This window comes from Pollicipes pollicipes, unplaced genomic scaffold (genome assembly GCF_011947565.3).
Source record: "Pollicipes pollicipes isolate AB1234 unplaced genomic scaffold, Ppol_2.1 Scaffold_1600;HRSCAF=1878_pilon_pilon_pilon, whole genome shotgun sequence".
In the NCBI taxonomy this organism is placed as follows: domain Eukaryota; kingdom Metazoa; phylum Arthropoda; class Thecostraca; order Pollicipedomorpha; family Pollicipedidae; genus Pollicipes; species Pollicipes pollicipes.
Window position 1 is genome coordinate 16,843,490 of NW_023595962.1, and position 18,667 is coordinate 16,862,156.

Here is an 18,667-nt window from a genome sequence, read left to right on the forward strand (position 1 = left end):
GGCGCCGGGCTTCACTCGACGACTGAGGTCTTTGTCGCAGTGTCAGCGGGCCTGGAGCGCGGCTGGAGCGGGGCTGGAGTGGAGCTGGATTGGGGCTGGCGCAACGGTCACGGTGCCAACACACGACGAGCCAGCGCCCCCCCCCCCCTCTCCGTACCTCTACAGCGACGGCGCCTCCTCCCCGCGGGGGCAGCGCCGGGTCAGACGGCGCGCCTGCGCCAAACTGCGGGGCTGTGCGAACTCACACCTGCTGCTGCGGCGGTGACAGTGGCCGGCCTGACCTTGACTGCGGTGCACAGCCGTACACAGCTGCTGGGGTACGTGTCTATGCGCGCGTGCGTGCGTGACGGGGCGCAGAAGATGTAGACAGGAGGAAGCGTGCTGTCCGGGATTGTTCGCATGCACATGAAGCTCACCCGGTGTGAGAAGGAGGGCATCGTGAGAGTTGCGAAGGGTGCCCAGGTCTGAATCCAAAACAGATCCAACACGACCAGCGAGATCTCCGAACGATAAATAGGCGCGTGTCATTCGTGTTTGCGCCCCGAAATAGGCTGCATTTTCTGGGGAGAACGTGTCACACTTCACCTCTTTTAATCTGTTTTACTATTAGAATGTACATCGCGTCAAAAATGTGCGGATTCCACTGTCGTCGCCTCTTTCTACTGCAACCACAATCATTAAAACATTCGTGATATACGATGTCACCTGGACCATTACGACTTGGGATATGGGAAATTACTGTTTTCGCGCTCAAACATTCACCGTGAGGTCAGCGACCCTGAGTCGAGCTCTGGTGATTTTGTCGTACGTCAGTTTACGGTGGCTAGTCATTCGAGGAGTGCTGTCTTGCCCGAATTCGATTATATTTAGGAGCCACCTTTGACTTGCCTTACATTATCTTCTCTGAAATACTTAGTTAAGAGTGGTAGAATCTATCAGACTGTGGAAACACAGCTAAACGCTTGCGAGGCACATTTCTACCTACTGTGTCCGGCCCACCACGATGTGCAGAGGAGTTCGCCGATTAAAAATAAGAATCTGAGAGTGAAGTGGCCGAAATAGAGGGAAATTTGTTCCAGGGCGGGTGGCACCAAGTTCCAGAGGACACGACAGTAATGCGTAGCCCCTCTCTCGACGACATCCTGGACCCGCCCCTGTTCCCACCGACCGCCTTCGGGAGGTAATTTAGCGGTCTACATTCAGGGATAACGCTGGCTGTGACCAGCGCGGCCACCCCCACAGGTCGGTTGATCTTGGGTCACGAAGATCCGTGGGAGACTATCACCGACTGGAAAATACGCCTCCTTCTATCGGCACTGCGTTTAAATTCAGCCATGCATGTCAGGGAAACATGTATCTCCACCGTGGTGTGGTAGCTTCCCGGCAAACTGACGTTGTGGCTGGTTTTAAATGGGAGGGACAGTACTGAGACCCACCATCACTCACACAAGCACTGTAACTCGAACAGTAAAGCTTCGAGGCACACCCAAGTTCCAAGTGTGGGCGGGGGGGGGGGGAGGGGGGCAGGGGGGATTAGCAAACAAATCCAGCCGTTCCGGGATCATTGTCACTCAATGACACACCTCTCGGCTCCTTCGCAGTTAAAACCATGCTCAACACGATCCACCAAAGCCTGCTGCCACCTGGTCCACCGCAGGCTCTTACGGGCCGAATGCCGCTGTCGCGCCGCCTGGATCATAAACTCAGCCGGTGTTATTCTCTGACCGGTGGAATATCAAGGCAAGCGTGACAACCGCACGTGACTGGACACGCCACCAGACCGCAGAGTCACGTGAGCGCAGCGTTCACGTGAAAGAGAGCCACATGTGGCGTGGGGCGAGGGCCGGCGCGAGCGGGGTCCAACCAGGCCAAGGCCCCCACTCCCCTAGATGGCCCAAGTGGGAAAAATGACATCTTTCAGAACTTTGGACAAAGTCCCAACGGCTTTTATTGCGAGAAGGTTGCTCTAGGACACTCCTTGAGATAAAATAAATCAAAATTTGTTTATATTTGGAAATCAGGCACCTTTCGTCACACCACGCCGGTTGCCCCTCCCCCTCACAATTTTTTTTCTGGATCCTCCCCTGGCATGGAGAGACTCTCTGTCACTCAGAGTGGGGGGCGGAGCCACTGTGGAGGGGCGTTACCAGCGGCAGGAAGAGTGCTACCAACGGTGAGAGCGTTGCCAGTAGAGGGCGTGCTGCCGCTAACAGGTAGATCGGACCGGAGGAGGACCATCGTTTCCAACAGCACACGACCGTACCAAGCAGCGACGGTGAGGCGTAACAACAGCACACGACCGTACCAAGCAGCGACGGTGAGGCGTAACACAGCACACGACCGTACCAAGCAGGAACGGAGAGACGTAACCAAGCACACGACCGTACCAAGCAGCAACGGAGAGACGTAACAACAGCACACGACCGTACCAAGCAGCGACGGTGAGGCGTAACAACAGCACAGACCGTACCAGCAGCGACGGAGAGACGTAACAACAGCACACGACCGTACCAAGCAGCGACGGAGAGACGTAACAACAGCACACGACCGTACCAAGCAGCGACGGAGAGACGTAACATCAGCACACGACCGTACCAAGCAGCGACGGAGAGACGTAACAACAGCACACGACCGTACCAAGCAGCGACGGTGAGGCGTAACAACAGCACACGACCGTACCAAGCAGCGACGGAAAGACGTAAGACGATCACGGAGAGGGCGTGGGTGTTACAAACAAGGAGCATCACCAAGGGAAGGGAACCAATACCAGCGGGCAGAGGTCATCAGCGTCGCCGACGTTACCGCCGCTTCCAACGTTCGCTCGCTGACGGTTCTGGATGTGACGCCCGACTGGGTGGCGCTGGGGTCGCAGCGGTGGAGCACCATGGCCGCTTGTAGCGGTCAAGCGAACAGCCCAGCGATAAATCAGGAGTTCACCAGGCCCTCCAAGAAGCACGACATCGTCGATGGGGGAGGGGGGGGGGGATTTCCAGTAAAACCAGAAGAAAAAGGATGGAGGACAGCCAAGTACAAAAACAGAAGAAAGACAAACGATGGGAGAGAGTCAAGTGAAGTACTTCTTGTTATGGCGACCAATCTCTTCGGTTTCGTCCAAGCTTAGATGCATCACCCCGACTGCCGATTCCAGCCAATACAGAGTGAAGCTCGGTATCTGTATCTGCATCTGTATCTTATATGAGGCGCCTCGTCCTGCCTTCTCCACCCAAGCGCTTTTCACACCCGATCTGGATCCCAACGGTCAAAAATCATCTGCCCATAAGGTCACAGAAAGCAACAGGGACGTTTATGCTCTGAGGGAAATCTGCTGCTCACCACTCCCCCTTCCTTGGCAAATTCAGTGGGATTGATTTGCGGGGTGGGGTGAGGATAACTCACTGCAACGTACACAGGAAACTTAATGCAAGAAACTTAAGCTAAGTGCAAAGCAGCCTTAAATTCAAAGTGCTACCCACTTCGCCAATCCTCTCAACGCACGCGCAGACAAGCGCCGTCGGTAGTGGAGAGGGGGGCCAGGTCCACGCCACCACGAGGACACCCGCCGTCGGTAGTGGAGAGGGGGGCCAGGTCCACGCCACCACGAGGACACCCGCCGTCGGTAGTGGAGAGGGGGGCCAGGTCCACGCCACCACGAGGACACCCGCCGTCGGTTAGTGGAGAGAGGGGCCAGGTCCACGCCACACGAGGACACCCGCCGTCGGTAGTGGAGAGGGGGCAGCCAGGGTCCCACGCCACCACGAGGCGACGGCCGGCCGGACTTGGCACGCCATCAGCTGTAAAAGCAGCAGCGCCAGCGCCAGCGCCAGCGGCGCGGGGCCCGGCACGGAGCGGAATGCTCCTCAGCCAGTTTTTCAGATACAACTGCGATAGTACTGCATCCGCTTAATCTGAGACAATGGAAGGCGCTCCGGCATTATCTCGGCAAACAGCTCAGGGATGCACCAGCCAACCGACTTGACGGAGGGGCACCCACTCGGCGGGGGTTTTGCGGGCGGGCTCGTGGGTCGGCCGTCCGCCGGGCGAACGCCGTGGTGTATCAGAGCGATAAGGCTGGAGAAATGTTACATAACCTACAACGACACGCATATAAAGTAACTAAGATGAGACTATCAGCAGTGTTGACGTCAGGCCAACGGCCATGTTTTCAGAGACCCGGGCGAGGCCCCTCACGGACGAGAGCTTGCCAGGGCCTCGCCTGTGGCGAGAGCCCATCATACACAGTTCTCAGAGGCCCGCTGCCCAGAGGTCGCGCTTCGGGTCGGCCGGCTGCGATCACAGCAGGCTTCAGAGCCCAGCTCCGATTACAGCAGCTTGGCCGGAATATATTGTTATGTTGAGCGGGCTCGATTTAATCTCTAGTAGACCAAAGGCGTGTAACCAAAATGGGGTATATTGATTACAGAAGCATATAGGCATGAAGCCATCCTGACTTCCTACATCGCTTAGGTTATGTTTGATACGAGTGCACGGCGGCTATAATCCCCGGGAGAGGTAGCAGACTTCGGTAACCGCGACGGTCACTAAAGATGTGTCAACATTGTTATTCACAATGTTGATAAGGACACGCTGCCGTCGTGCATATCAACGACAGCGGAGGGTAGAAGAGCCGGAGTCGGAGTCAAAGAGAACGGAGGGAGAGGAGCCAGCTACGTCGTGGATATCAACGAGAGCTGAGGGTAGAAGGACCGGAGTGGCAGTCAAAGGGAGCGGAGAGAAAGGAGCCAGCTACGTCGTGGACATCAACGAGAGCCGGCTTACCTTCCCCGGCGCCGCCCGGACCACCACTGACCCACCGCCGACCCCGACCCCAGGCGTGACCTACTCCCCGGCCTGTGATTGGTCGGGTCACGTGACCACGTAGCTTCGGGAACAGACGCGAAAATAAAAGGTCTCCTTACAAAAGAAGAGCAGCCGCTGTTGAGATTTGAACCCAACACGAAATTCAAACACGCTCGCAACGCAGGCGCGCTAAGCCACTGCGCCACCAGGACGACGATCACGTTGGTAGGCTAGAAGGCAACTTATCACGTACACAACAACATATATATATATATATATATATATATATATATATATATATATATATATATATATATACATAGGCGCCCGTCACCCGTCGGCGACAGCGAGAGCACGCCGCGTTTGCCGCTGCCAGGCTCCATGTGCGACCCTGCTGTTTATGTTCCGGCTGAATTTGGTTATTCCAAGATTTCTTTGTCCTGACAATTGTATACACACACACACACACACACACACACACACATATATATATATATATATATATATATATATATATATATATATATATATATATAGTGATGACCAGCGCCCATAACCATACTCATTTACTACGACAACCAACACGAACATCACACGAAACAAATCCTATTCATGGCAGCATTATTATGCTGACGACCCGAAAAAAATAGACCCAGAAATCGCCGGGCCGAGAACAGTTCAATCCGTGACCCAGAAAACATGATTTCCTTCCCTTGTTATCCGCGCCGACAGTGGCCAGGCCCCGGCCGTCATATGCAAGAACAAGGCCCGTCACTAAGCCTGACCTCTCACCGCGATCAGGGTCACCACCATCCGGTGACCACTGATCGCGGTCGGGGTCACCACCATCCGGTGACCACTGATCGCGATCAGGGTCACCACCATCCGGTGACCACTGATCGCGATCAGGGTCACCCACCATCCGGTGACCACTGATCGCGGTCGGGGTCACCACCATCCGGTGACCACTGATCGCGGTCAGGGTCACCACCATCCGCCGAGCCCGGCTGGCGCTCGACCCTCGCGTGTGGGCATTGTGTACTGGTCCCAGCCATTGAGCCGGTTCTTACGTAACGGCCGCTGAGCGATGGGAATGGTGGGAATGGAGCGAAACGGGAGAGGAGAGAGAATAGTGTGTGGAAAGACGACCGAACGGGAAGAGTGGGAAGGGACAGAGAACGAGACGGAGAGAGGGCGAAAAATAACGGATGTGACGGAGGGGGGGAGGGGGGTGGGGGGGTGGAAGCGAAGCCTTCATTTGTCTTCCCTTTGGTGGCTGCTGTGTGCGTCATTGAAAATTCTGTTCGTTAACAACAAACACCAAAAACAAGGCTCACAGTAATGAATAAATAGGAGATTTATGGTCCAGAACGGACAGATCTGAAGAGCGTAGTTTTGCATGCGATCAAAGTGCTCAGATGGTGCAAAGCATGCACTTAAAGTCTCAGATCATATCAGAAGGGCGCATGCATTTAAATACGGACGTACAAATCACAAAACAAGTTTACAAGCATGACCGGTTCACCGACCACAGTTTTGATTATAGGAAGTGTTCCACATGTTTGCGGGGTTTTGAACTGAAATAGTCATCTGGGAGATCATCTGGTACAGACCACAGCCCTACACTTCTGAAGACCTGAACTCTTCTATTTCCTGAGCTTCACGCCCGCGAAGGTCAGCAGACCTTTTCGGGGAGGCTATTTTAAAGTCACCAAGGCATCCATGACGCCATAATAGCGTTATTCGAATTCTGCCATTCCGTTGGCCATGCGGTCATCAAGGCGAAGACAAATATAATTGTCAAGTCGTTTATATACGACGTTCGTGAGCCCGATTCCCGAATACAAATCCCGTCAATTGGCTCTCAATCAAAGCTGTACATTGTACGATGACGTAATCAAGCAAACATATTGAGAAGCATATTGACGAAACAGAGAAATTGTGTTGTCTGGAGCAACCGATTCTGCCTAAAAGTATGCCAATATTCATCAGTGAGTGTTTTCATCACATCTGACCCTTGTTTCAGTACATTCAAATGTGGTGCATTCCCTTTTAACTGAAATTTAACAACCATCAACTGTGAAAATCGGGGGCGAGGAACCGCGGCCAAGCGACTGCGTCACAAGCAAGTAGCACAGTTACATAACAACGAATGATGGCAGCGTTCAGCGGGTAAGGCGACATGAATCCGCAGCCCAAAAGGCCACGTCGGCCGACCATTAGGGCGCACGTCAGTGGTGCAGCGGACCACCCGGGTCCCCGGAGGAATGCAGTAGCTTAATGATCAAGGCAAAGAGGACGTCTTCCATGACCTGGCTTATGTAACGGCCCCTGTTCAGTGTGAACGCGGACGAGTTTTGAATGTCAGCAAGGGCGGCACGGCGCCGGCGCCAGGAGCTCCGCCAAGAACGGTACCGTGGACACCTTTGGAATACTCACGCGCTGGTTGTGAGGGGCTTAAGGAGATCTGTGGGATATTGCGTCGCAACGGTTGACGTTTGGTTACGGTTAGATGAACAATTTAAAACCTGCAAGAAACGCAAGTTAACTTTCTTTACGAAAGACAAACAGTAAATATTAAATAAGTTCGATAGCAGAGGATAAAGAAATCCAAATACTACACTCCTGCAGACAATTAACTCACGTTGCTTCTTTTCCAATTTCGTTACAATTCTTTTCTATTCCAATATTCCAACCATGATGCATTTTTACACGCAACTTGGAAGTAAAGCAGGAAAAGAAACACAGAGAGGCATCGGAATGCATCGAAAAACGAGAAGTTCAAACCAGCACAATCGGCCTGTTCTCGCAGCTGAGATGAATGTCTGCCGTAATGAACCCCTGTGACGGATAACTGTAAGATGAATGTGAAAACTGCCGTGATAAATTCTGTACATGTGGGGTAATTGCCACTCGCATTCCATTCACTGTTCTCATGTGTGTCGAATTACATTAAACGCAGGTGAAACGTGGCACAAAAGGGGTACAAAACAGTTGTATTGCCGGCGCAAAGGCTAAGAAGGGCTTGTTTCCAATTCAGGCACGCGCCAGGGTTAAGAGAAAAATACGAAATAACTTGGCGCGTGACAATTTATCCAAAAACCATGAAATACCCCACATATCGTGGCTCTGAGCAAAGAAGGGCAATAAACTACACTGTTTGATAATGTTATCACATTTCCAAAACAGTGTATTCCCTGTTGGAAACGTGTTAATGTCTATCCATGCATCAATGTCCTTAATGACGACTGGCATTCCAAAAGTCAAGCACGTGACACAGCCAAGTATTATGCTATGATGTTACAGCCTAAGTTCTGCATCGACCAAAAGCAAATAGGCCAGTAGCAGAAAATTAAATAAACAAACCGTCGCACAAGCCATCCAGTGAAAGCTAACAGTAACCGTCGCTGCTCTCCGCCGCCGGCCGCGGCTTTGTGCGTGATCCGATCCGAAGCCATAGCCTCGCGCGAGGGCAGTTACGTAAGGGGAAGCTGCGCCGGTGTTACGCAATGGCTGGCTTCGGCGTCAATGACGCCGCTATCGGCGCGGTAAACACGGCCGGACGGCGGCGATGGCGGCGCGCGCGAGACGAAATGGCAGAGACGCAGCCTCGGGCGCCGCGGACGCCAGCAGACACCACAAGAGCCAGGTGACGCGACTACCAACCAGCTCGCGCAGAGGGGGCCGCTCGGGGCAGGGGGCATTCACTGATTTGTGACCAGGCGCGCAGCACATACCGGCAATGAGAGCAGACAAAAAGCTGCTGCGCATGCGTATACAGGCGTCGCGATCCGTGGTCACAGACACATCTCCAGGAAACACGAAGGCGGCCGGTCAGCTCCGGTGTAGAGAGCATTCTGATAGCCATCTCATGAACGAAAGCGGCAGGGGAAGATGAAAGTGACGCCATCGCAGTAGGGTGAAACCATGGAAACGTCAAGAATGCCACGATTTACAACTTGAAAAATGGGATAATATATCACCTCAGCATCACATATTTTTCATTACAGCCCTGTCGTCTCGATCTCTTGCGCAACCGCGTCTATTAATACCTCATGGCCATTTCTGGTGCTTTTGCGAGCACGCGCCCGCTCCCTTCGCTCGACAACGTTTTTTATATCTCATGGGCCTCTCCTCACAAACATACTGACTCGATCGTTCCGATGATTTGTATCTGGCATTTAAACTGACCTTTAAACTGACCAGTCTTCCCTTTCCACCCCTGCCTATACCTCCAGACTGACTTGTCGGCAGCAGTCACCTCTGCCTGACCTCCAGACTGACCCGTCTGCCGCAGTGACCTCTGTCTGGTCTCTACACTGACCTGTCTGCCGCGGCGATCTCTGTCTGACCTCCAGAGCGACTTGTTTGCCGCAGTGACCTCTGTCTGATCTCAAAACTGACCCGTCTGCCGCAGTGACCACTGTCTGACCTCAAAACTGACCCGTCTGCCGCAGTGATCTCTGTCTGGTCTCCACACTGACCTGTCTGCCGCAGTGACCTCTGTCTGACCTCAAAACTGACCTGTCTGCCACGCTGGATGGCCGCCTCAATCACGCGCTTGGCGTCCTGGAAGTACAGTTCGGCGGCGTCTTCCTTGCCGGCGTGCGGCCCCCGGTACATGTCAGGCATTGGCACCACGTGCACCCACTCCTTGGGCTCTGAGGGGCGGCCAGGGCGGGTCAGAGCGGGGCACCGAGAGGGACACGCCTTGACCTTGGTTGGAGTGCTCAGGGAAGCGTCAGAGTACGGGCACCGTAGTTGTTAATGCTGACTACATATGGGTTCACGACTAATTTTGCACAAACATTGTCCGGCGGTGTACATAGTCTGAGGGCCCTCAAAGAGCTGAAATATATCGATGCCATAAACCCCTTGGATGATTATGGGAATCCCCAGTCGCTGGGATCCTTGTGCGGTGGACTTAACACAAGTAAAGCGAGAACAGCGGCCTTGGGAGACATAGCTAAACGCGATTTAGGAAGGGCATTAGCCATTTAGCTGGGGTAACTCGATTACGGGAAAATTGCAAGTGGTGAACCGCCTTGTCGCAAATAGTGCGCTGTATAGGTCAGCTCGCGGAATAATAACAACAAATGTGAAAAAGGCGCTTCCATGACAAAAAGGAAGTTGATGTCCTGCCTACAAAGGTAATATACCTGCAGTGGATATTCGGAGAAGCCGCTCGCCGAGAAAATCGGTCGCTCGTAAGCACTGCAGCCAAGTTTCAAGTGACCCTGCTGTGCATATCTAAAATATTCAAATAAAAGACACAGTGTCTTCATCAGCGTCGTAAAGCGTCATCTGGTGACATCTCAACACAGAAAGAAAGGCAGCAAAACAAGATGCCGAAAACTGAGAATGAGCTTTCCTTGAAACCTTGAGCCTCGAAACCCAGCGAGGACAAAGCTTTTGGGATCGATGACGCGAGCTATTTTTCAAATCACTCTTCAGAAGTTTGGGCCAAGCGGAGCTGCCGCACAGCAAACAAGGCGACTGTTGGTACGGAAGTCCGGTACCGGCGAAAGCCTCCGGAAAGAGGTTCTGGAAAAAGGCTCCGCAGAAAGGCACGGTCTGTGCAGCTGTATCGAGAGCAGGAATCACTGAAAGTTCCAAAGCCTGCACAAGCGCCATGATCGCGACACCACTCAGAAAAAAAGCTGCCTGTCGCGGGAAGCAAGGGTAATAGCCGCGAGCCACAACAACGAAGACGTTTCTGGCGGGATGTTTCGACACACCGCGGGAAGTGCGGCATGAAGCAGCCGTCGAGGTTAATCGCGCACGTGGGAAAAGTCTGTCGTGGTGACAGCGGCGACGCCCGGTCATCGAGAAATTCTGGGGAGGTCTGAAGGCGAACAGGTATAAGGATGGGTGCAGAGCCCAGAGTAGTCGAGACGTTCTAGGGAAGGTCAAAGGCCGATAGGTATAAGGATGAGTGGAGACCCCGGGGTAATCGTGAAATTCTGGGGAAACCTGACGGCCAAGAGGAATAGGAATGGGTGAAGACCCCAGCTTAAACATTAAAACTCCGGACAAAAATCGCCAAAAAATTTACGAGATTCTGCCGGAGGGCGTCAAGCAGAGGCGAACGCAGGGCGTCGCATTGGGGGAAGTGACACGACTGAAGTAGAACCACTAAAATCCCAGGCTAGTACACCGGGGGCGTGCTAGGTATCTCCCGTAGTGTAAACCCACATGATATGTTCTCCTTTTAGCTAGGTTTAACTGTCCGCCTGAATTTTGTAATTGTCAAGCTGTACTCACACACATATTAAGGCACGCACGACACTTGACAAGGAGGAGGCACATGCCTCTGGGGCCACAACGAGCGCACACTCCTGATGACGTTAACTGATAGGATACGTGGAGACGACCGTCCGCCACGTGTTGGAAGGAGGACACCTGGCTCTCCTTCAAGTCTTTCGTGACGCTCACCGTCAGTGCTCATTTTTTACTTTGCTTTTCATCTTTGTAAGTCGTTGGACAGGAAAACACAAGCGTTTGAGTCACATGCCAACGTTGTGCACCTTTGAGATATGGTTCTAGTATTCAGGTGTGATTTTTGTCTCTAAAATAGTACTTAAAAGAATAATGTGTGTTAACAATTGCAACAATCCAAAACAAGCGACGAAAATAACCAGAAGTTTTAGAAACATGAAGGCAGGATAAGACATCAAATTGCACACAACTCACGACCACCTCAACACGATGACGAGTGGCTTCTGCCGCCGAGCCACTGGTTGGGCGTGTTTGAGCTGCCTTACAGGCCAACGTGAGGTGGGGCTTTCCACTTTCGAGGTGCTCAGGCAGACGGATGGGCCTAATGTCCCATCGCATCAGTATGCAGCGGCGGTATTGACCACCACTGCGTACTGGTACAACCCAGCTCAGCCACCGCTGTATGCTGATGTAACCCGGCTCAGCCACCGTCGCATACAGGTACAACCCAGCTCAGCCACCGCTGTATACTGGTGTAACCCGGCTGAGCCACCGTCGCATACTGGTACAACCCAGCTCAACCACCGCTGTATGCCGGTACAGCCCAACTCAGCCGCCGTCGCACACTGGTACAACCCAGCTCAACCACCGCTGTATGCCGGTACTACCCAGCTCAGCCACCGCTGTATTCTGGTACAACCCAGCTCAGCCACCGCTGCATACTGGTACAACCCAGCTCAGCCACCGTCGCATACTGGTACAACCCAGTTCTGCCACCGCTGTACACTGGTACTACCACCTCAGCTATACCAACAATGGAACGAGCTTGCCTCAGAATAGACAGCCGCAGTCGAAGAGCGTGCAACAGCTATCACAGCTCGTGAAGCAGCGCATCCTTAACGGCGATCCGTGTGAGTTCCGTGCCTTCAGGAAAGGAAGAACAAAACTGTCGTACTGGCGGAACTGTTTTCGGTTACAGAAATCGTCCTTAGTAAAAGTAGATGCAGTCGACTGCTCATGCTACAAAGACTGAAGAGTTTCCTTCTGGCCGCCACACATTTCAAAGCATGCGTACTTTGATGAAGCGCAGCATATGTGGCGCACATTTCAAATCGTGTGCAGCATGATGAAATGCAATCCTCTGGTGCATATTTCACAGCCGGGTGTACGTTAATGAAGTGCGGCATATGTGGCGCGCGTCACATCAGACTAGTGTTTCTCCGGACCACTCAGCTACCGTTATCACACGGAGCGTTCGAGCACTTTATGTTGCCCTGCAGACCAGCACGAAGCACTTTATGTTGCCCTGCAGACCAGCACGAAGAGCAAAATCAAGGACAGGAAACGGTGCGACGGCTGAGTGGTGACGGTGACGGCTTTCAAACCAGAATATCTTGGCTTTCACGTCTGCCGTTGGGAACTTTCGTCCCGGTTTTCGCCACAGTGCAAGGAGGACAGTGAAGTAAACACTCACGGGCTTCCACAAACAACATGACAAGTGCTATAATGATCCGCAAACAATAACCAAGAGCATCATGGTACATCGAAATGGAGCCCAAACCAGTATACCATAGCTGGCAGCCTGATGCTAGATCCTGTCGGCCGGGAACAAGTCTTATCCCGTTTTTGGTACTATGTTGGCATACCTCGAGAATGCAAATTATTGCCCCTATCAAAATCATTAACACGAATTACGGTTTTGCACTCAGTCGAGTCATCTAATATTCCTGGAAGCTTTACTTTTTATTCTGGAAGCTTTACTCACCCATGGTCACGCATCGGTACTAAAACATTCGGTAAACTTTTGAATGATCTATTTCGAGCAATGTTGCCAATAAATCATACCGACAAGAATGCACAACGGCAGTGAACGTTGTCTCACGACACGCTAATCGTTGTTTGCACGCTCGAGTTTTGTAATCCGATTTTTGACGCGTCTCTTGCCTACATGAGATAAAGGGCTAGATATAACTTTTGAGAGTGGATAGAGGAAGTATCCGAAACATTACACCACGAATATAAAAGTATGACACGTCTTCTAATAAGCTTCTTTTTAAAGGGTCTGGTCGAATTCCAATTTGTCATTTTGCACGTGGGATTGAAGGGCATTGCGATTTACCTGAACTGGTATGACTTGTTTCAACAAGTTCGCTTCCCTTGTGCTCGCAGCACAAGGTTATCAGATCAACCCAAACGTTTTTCACCACTAATCCGGCGGAAATGTCAGAGGCGTCAGCGAATGACCTTCCGATGAGGGAGCTCGTCAGCACTGACAGCAAACTTCGAACATTCCGACTGCGGCCATTGTGCAAACGCGTATCGGTTTGCAGTGAGCATAGAAGTTCTGAGAAGAGGCGTAAGTACCACGGATGAAATCATTGTTTCGACTGTCGTCCTCGTCTGGTGTGTTAGTTTGTGTAAAGTAAAACACCAGACGAGGGCAATAGTCCAAACAATCATCCCATCTGGCACGCATTTGCTAACATCGACTTTGAAGTGCGCGCCGCAGCTGGGCCAGAATAATCCCGAACGTCTATTTTTCGTAGTATTTGGCACTGCGAACACGAGCCATTATCGCAGATTCAGAGAAGAATATGCAGATATCGCAGAAGTTGAAACCAAGTTATATTTTAATGGTACTGTAAAACTTTTATTAAAACAATAATATTTTCAATCAACGCAAATCATGGTATCATACTAGAACCGTGACAGCAAGCTGCGAAATTCATAAAATGATGGAAGCTTCCCTAACGAATGGCAATCAAACATATATTGATTTAACTAGCATATGCTTGTGTATATCAAAAAATAATTACAAAATTCTAAGAAATGCTTTGCATGTTAAAGCATGCGACAAGTCACGTGACAGGTCATTCAGTTTTTATTCATTACCAGCGGCAGCCAATATCTAATTTAGTTAAAAGTTCTTGAAGTGGATAATATATATTCTTCAACGTTCAAGAAGATGCATTATATGTAGTCAACTTAAAACAGTGGAACATTGATGCAGATAGTGTGTTATGAGGACTTGCCATCGGGACTAATATCGATGACTTGGTCAAAATATCTGCAGGGTGTTTTTTTTTTAAAGAACGACATAACTAGACACGCTCCTTTATTCTAACAAACAATATCAATAGAAACGTTCGATCGATAGACCGAGAAACTTAACCGAAAACTATCAAAACCGCAAAATGTTGTTCTCTTTATCGGCCTATACATCCGCGAAAAATTATTGCCGACATTCCTATTCGTGTCTCTTATTTTCGTAGTCGTTTCTGGGGGCAGTCTTTAATAAAATGGGGGAATGATGACATTTTCGCCCATGCGTACTTAATCGACTTTTACAGTGAGCATCCGCCACGCACCAAACCTCAAGCAGCCGCCGAGTTCGCTGGAGAGGACGGCCTCGCTACCCACCCTGCTCCTTGCGCTTCAGCTCGCGGGGCGACAGCTCGATGGTGGTGCTGAGGCAGCCGTGGAAGCAGTTGTCGACAACGACCACGTCCTGGCGGCCGGTGGCGCCGCGGGCCAGCTGCAGCGAAAGGTCGATTGCCTCCGATCTGTCCGGGACACAGAGCATGTCACCGAGCGGTGCAAGGCGGCAGTGCGTTTCTTTGAAAGGCACGTGCTCGTTAGGTGTTTCTTTGGAAGGCATGTAGCCATTATCGTTATGAAATTCTTCCGTGGATCGCCGGCCGTTTCGACGCTCAGTGGCCGTGGCCGTCTGTCGGGGATCCAATATGGGGCTACCACGTGGGGTCCGAAGTCCTCTCAACAGAACATGGGGCTACGCGTGGGGGTCCGAAGTTCTCTCAACAGAACATGGGGCTACACGTGGGGTCCGAAGTCCTCTCAACAGAACTATTTAGCCAGAGGCGGAAACCCTGCAGCTGGGCTGTGTTGATGGAATTTTTAATTACAAGTGACATAACATTCGGCGAAAGGTTGCCATTAGGAAGAGGGGGAGGGGGGGGGGAATGCCGGGGAAGAACTAACTTATAAAGAGTACAGTGGCTGGAACGCGTAGCCATTTTCCGCTATTGTTTATCCAAACCCGAGTTCAAGGGGACAGCGGTTAAAACTTGAAAGAGAAGCGGGGCAGTGTTTGCCGAGAGCGGCGCTTGGGCGAAGAGGACTCAAACCATACGGAATTAGGTACAGGGATGTCTTAAATCTAATCTTGGGGATGAATAGGCTGGTACATAAAACTTGAGCATGGGTGGGGGCAGCAGCTGTTACAACCGGGCTTCAGGCAGCAACGAAGAAGGTACGAGAGTGTGGGAGAGCGCGGGAGTGTAACCAGCTGCATTCCTCTCGCCCTCACGCTGTCAGGTGCTCTCACCCGGTAGACGTGAAGAGGGCCGTGTCAAAGCCTGCCGGGCATGTGGCCAGCAGCCGGCCCGGGTACTCGGCCAGGTCAGAGGTCAGCGAGAGGTCACGGAAGGCCGTGAACAGCGAGCCGACGTGACTACGGGAAGCAGCCACCAGCGCCGGGTGACAGTGGCCCACTGTGGGATGGCGGGGGCGGGGTCAGAGATCAGGCGCCGAAGAACGATCGACAGAGACTCACCGCAAGGGGGGGGGGGCGTGCTCGTTTAACACGTGGAGCCCGAAAGGCTCGCAGACGACACACGATGGAGACAGGAACAGAGACACGGAAGTACGCATGGAACATGAAAACATTTCTTTGTGGAGAGATCACCCCGAAGATCACGTCGGGCGCTTGTAAAAGGCTGGCTAGTTAAGAAGTCCGTTTGATAGCATACAAAACGCACGTATTAAGCCAAAAATAGCAAGCCAACACACCCCAAAACCCATGTCATCACACTTAACGGACTGGTAAGACTGTCGAGCTCGTTTTGAGGTGGGCATGCTGGTGATTACGTAAGGCAGTTTTTTTTAGCTTTTCGGCTTTAGTGGGCCAGAATTCTAGTCACCTTGGAGCTTGGCGCTTTTCTCCACCAGTTAAACTGGAAAATTTAGGTGTAAAAGTTAGCACACTGGAACGGCATTCCACAGATCCGGGTTCGAGTCCTGATAGGTGGACCCCAATTTTTCAGCACTGTCTGCCTGATTATATCGCCAAGCTGCAGAGCGGCTAGAGAATTCTAACCCAACAGAGCTGGACTAGCTGAAAAACAGCTTAACACAATGTTTAAAAAAAACGTTATAAATGTCGAGTTTTGTCGTTTGGAATAAAACATTAATAATGGTGTCATTGTCCTGAGGAGGTTGGCTAAACAAACCACGTGCTCATAGAACAAGAAGCCTCGCCAGGCTCGGTTATTACACGTGGGAGTAATAGACGCGAGGTCTTGCGATCATTACGAAATCAAAGGCGTCAGTCTGAAGCTATGGCCAAGGAAGCGTGAAGTTAGTCTGAAGTTATGGCTAAGTCAGCGTGAAGTTAGTCTGAAGTCTGGCGAATTGAAGTCATCGGTGAGTTGAGTTTTGCGCATCAAGCTGAGGTGATGAAGTTCGTAAAGCTGGCTTGCCGTGGAGCAACGCAGGCCATCTCGCACGCGCGCTTGATATCACGCGCATGCAAAGTTGAGCGTTTTTAACGCCTTACGCATTTCTCTGCGAGCCACCATTGTAGCCAGCCAGCCGCTGACGGACCGGTGAGATGGCCAGGCCGCTAACGAGGATTACGCTGACGCTGACGGACCGGTGAGATGACCAGACCGCTAACGAACATTACGTTGACGCCGACGGACCGGTGAGATGACCAGACCGCTAACGAACATTACGCTGACACTGACGGAACAGTGAGATGACCAGGCCGCTAACGAGGACTGCTAACGCAGGACGGAGGGGGGGAGAGGCGGGGGGGGGGGGGGAGTAATGACGCACGCGGGTCGGCCCGACAGGAATTCCATTGACTTTTGTTTCACAGGATACAGCGACCTTCTGTTGGAGGCGATGGCGGAGGGGAAAGCCCCAGCCCATCACGCACGAGCGTACGCTGTTTTGCTCTAATATGAGATCGGGGCAGGCAGGATTATGGGCGTGGTATTGGATAGGGCGGATGGGGTGTCGTTGGACAGGAACGCAGCTCGAAACAGTGCTGCGATCAGAAACTCGAAAGGTGTTCGATTTTTTTGGATACGCTCGAACGATTCGGAGACGCAATCCCATGTCGTTGATTATCAAAATGGTGGTAGCTTACTCGAAATGACACATCACAAGCATGCGATGTTCAGGCAGAAAAAAACGACACGTGGCACAGATATCGGAGTCAAACAGGCCAGAATGATGTGGTGTGAGTTCGCGTGGCATAAGACTTTGAAGCACACAGCTGCACTTCCTGCGCGTGATACACAGGTGCTGACTCCGTTAAAATCCACATTCCGAATTGATTTCACAGATGCATTAGACACGGACGCGCACACGTCAATGAAAAAGCAACAGCAAGGAAGCTTGACCTTTGCTTTGAAAAACAATTTCTTCGAACTCTGGCTGTCACTCAAGCCTGAACAAATACGAGTCAGACAAGGATTTATAATTATGCAAATCTAGGACTCGGATTCAGATTCACGAGCTATGACGACGAACGACTAGAACTCGTTATCTTATCCCCACAAAAAACAACGAACTCGGGGATGAAACTCGAGACATAAGGACTCCGAAGCATACTCAGAACTGCGACAGGTACTCAAAATTGTGCCACATATTCCGGTGTTTGAGATCCACGCATAATACGGCGCGTTTTTCATAATCAAAATGTCCTGATATAGTAATTACGTCCATTTTCCGTTATCAAAGAAACTCATGTCTGCACTGCTCGCCATTTAAACAGTTGCAGTATGCAACTGCACATCTGATGCAAAGCACATTTTAACAACTTTTAAGACCAGATTGATCTATGTAATTTATTCCCAGTGTTAGTGCAGCAGCACCGGTGCTGGAGCGCGACACATAGTGCCAGCGGGCCTTGCGGGTGATTTATGCAACCCACAGCCGACGGACGCGAACATTACCGGGCAGCTGAAGCACCAGCACACAACTCTGGACGGCATATCCACATCACAAACATTCACCCGCACTGAACAATGTCAAGTTTGTTTGAAATACGAGCATCGGGATAGAGTGGCTCCCAACATGTGGTCACATCGTGCGCATGCAAGGATCAGTGGGCGCGCCGAAACGGTCTGAAGTGCTCGACCCGCCCCTCCGCAGCTCGGCGCGTGTTACGTAACCCGAGTCTGCTCAGTCGCATCTTACGTCACAAGGGCCTCGAGCCCGTGCTACCATAAACCAGCAGCCTTGATCCATTCGTTGAGCACAAGCTCTCAGTAGCCCCTCCCCCCCCCCCCCCCCCATCGCCAAAGCTGCGTGCTCAGCCGGTACACGCCCGCCAGCTTGGAGGACTCACTCCCCGTCTAGATTATGACTTACGACCGATACTGCTGGAAAGACCACACGTAAG

General features: G+C 51.7%; 1 protein-coding gene across 1 annotated transcript in view; it reads right to left on the reverse strand.

Moving 5' to 3' along the window:
* LOC119103429 (ethanolamine-phosphate phospho-lyase) overlaps positions 1–18,667 on the reverse strand; it is a 55,260-nt gene that overhangs the window by 14,188 nt on the left and 22,405 nt on the right. The window contains exons 4-6 of the mRNA XM_037226997.1: positions 15,581–15,746; positions 14,656–14,798; positions 9,322–9,458 (exon numbers count right to left, since the gene is read on the reverse strand). Of these exons, the coding sequence (XP_037082892.1) occupies positions 9,322–9,458; positions 14,656–14,798; positions 15,581–15,746 (446 nt within the window). The remainder of the gene's footprint in view (positions 1–9,321; positions 9,459–14,655; positions 14,799–15,580; positions 15,747–18,667) is intronic.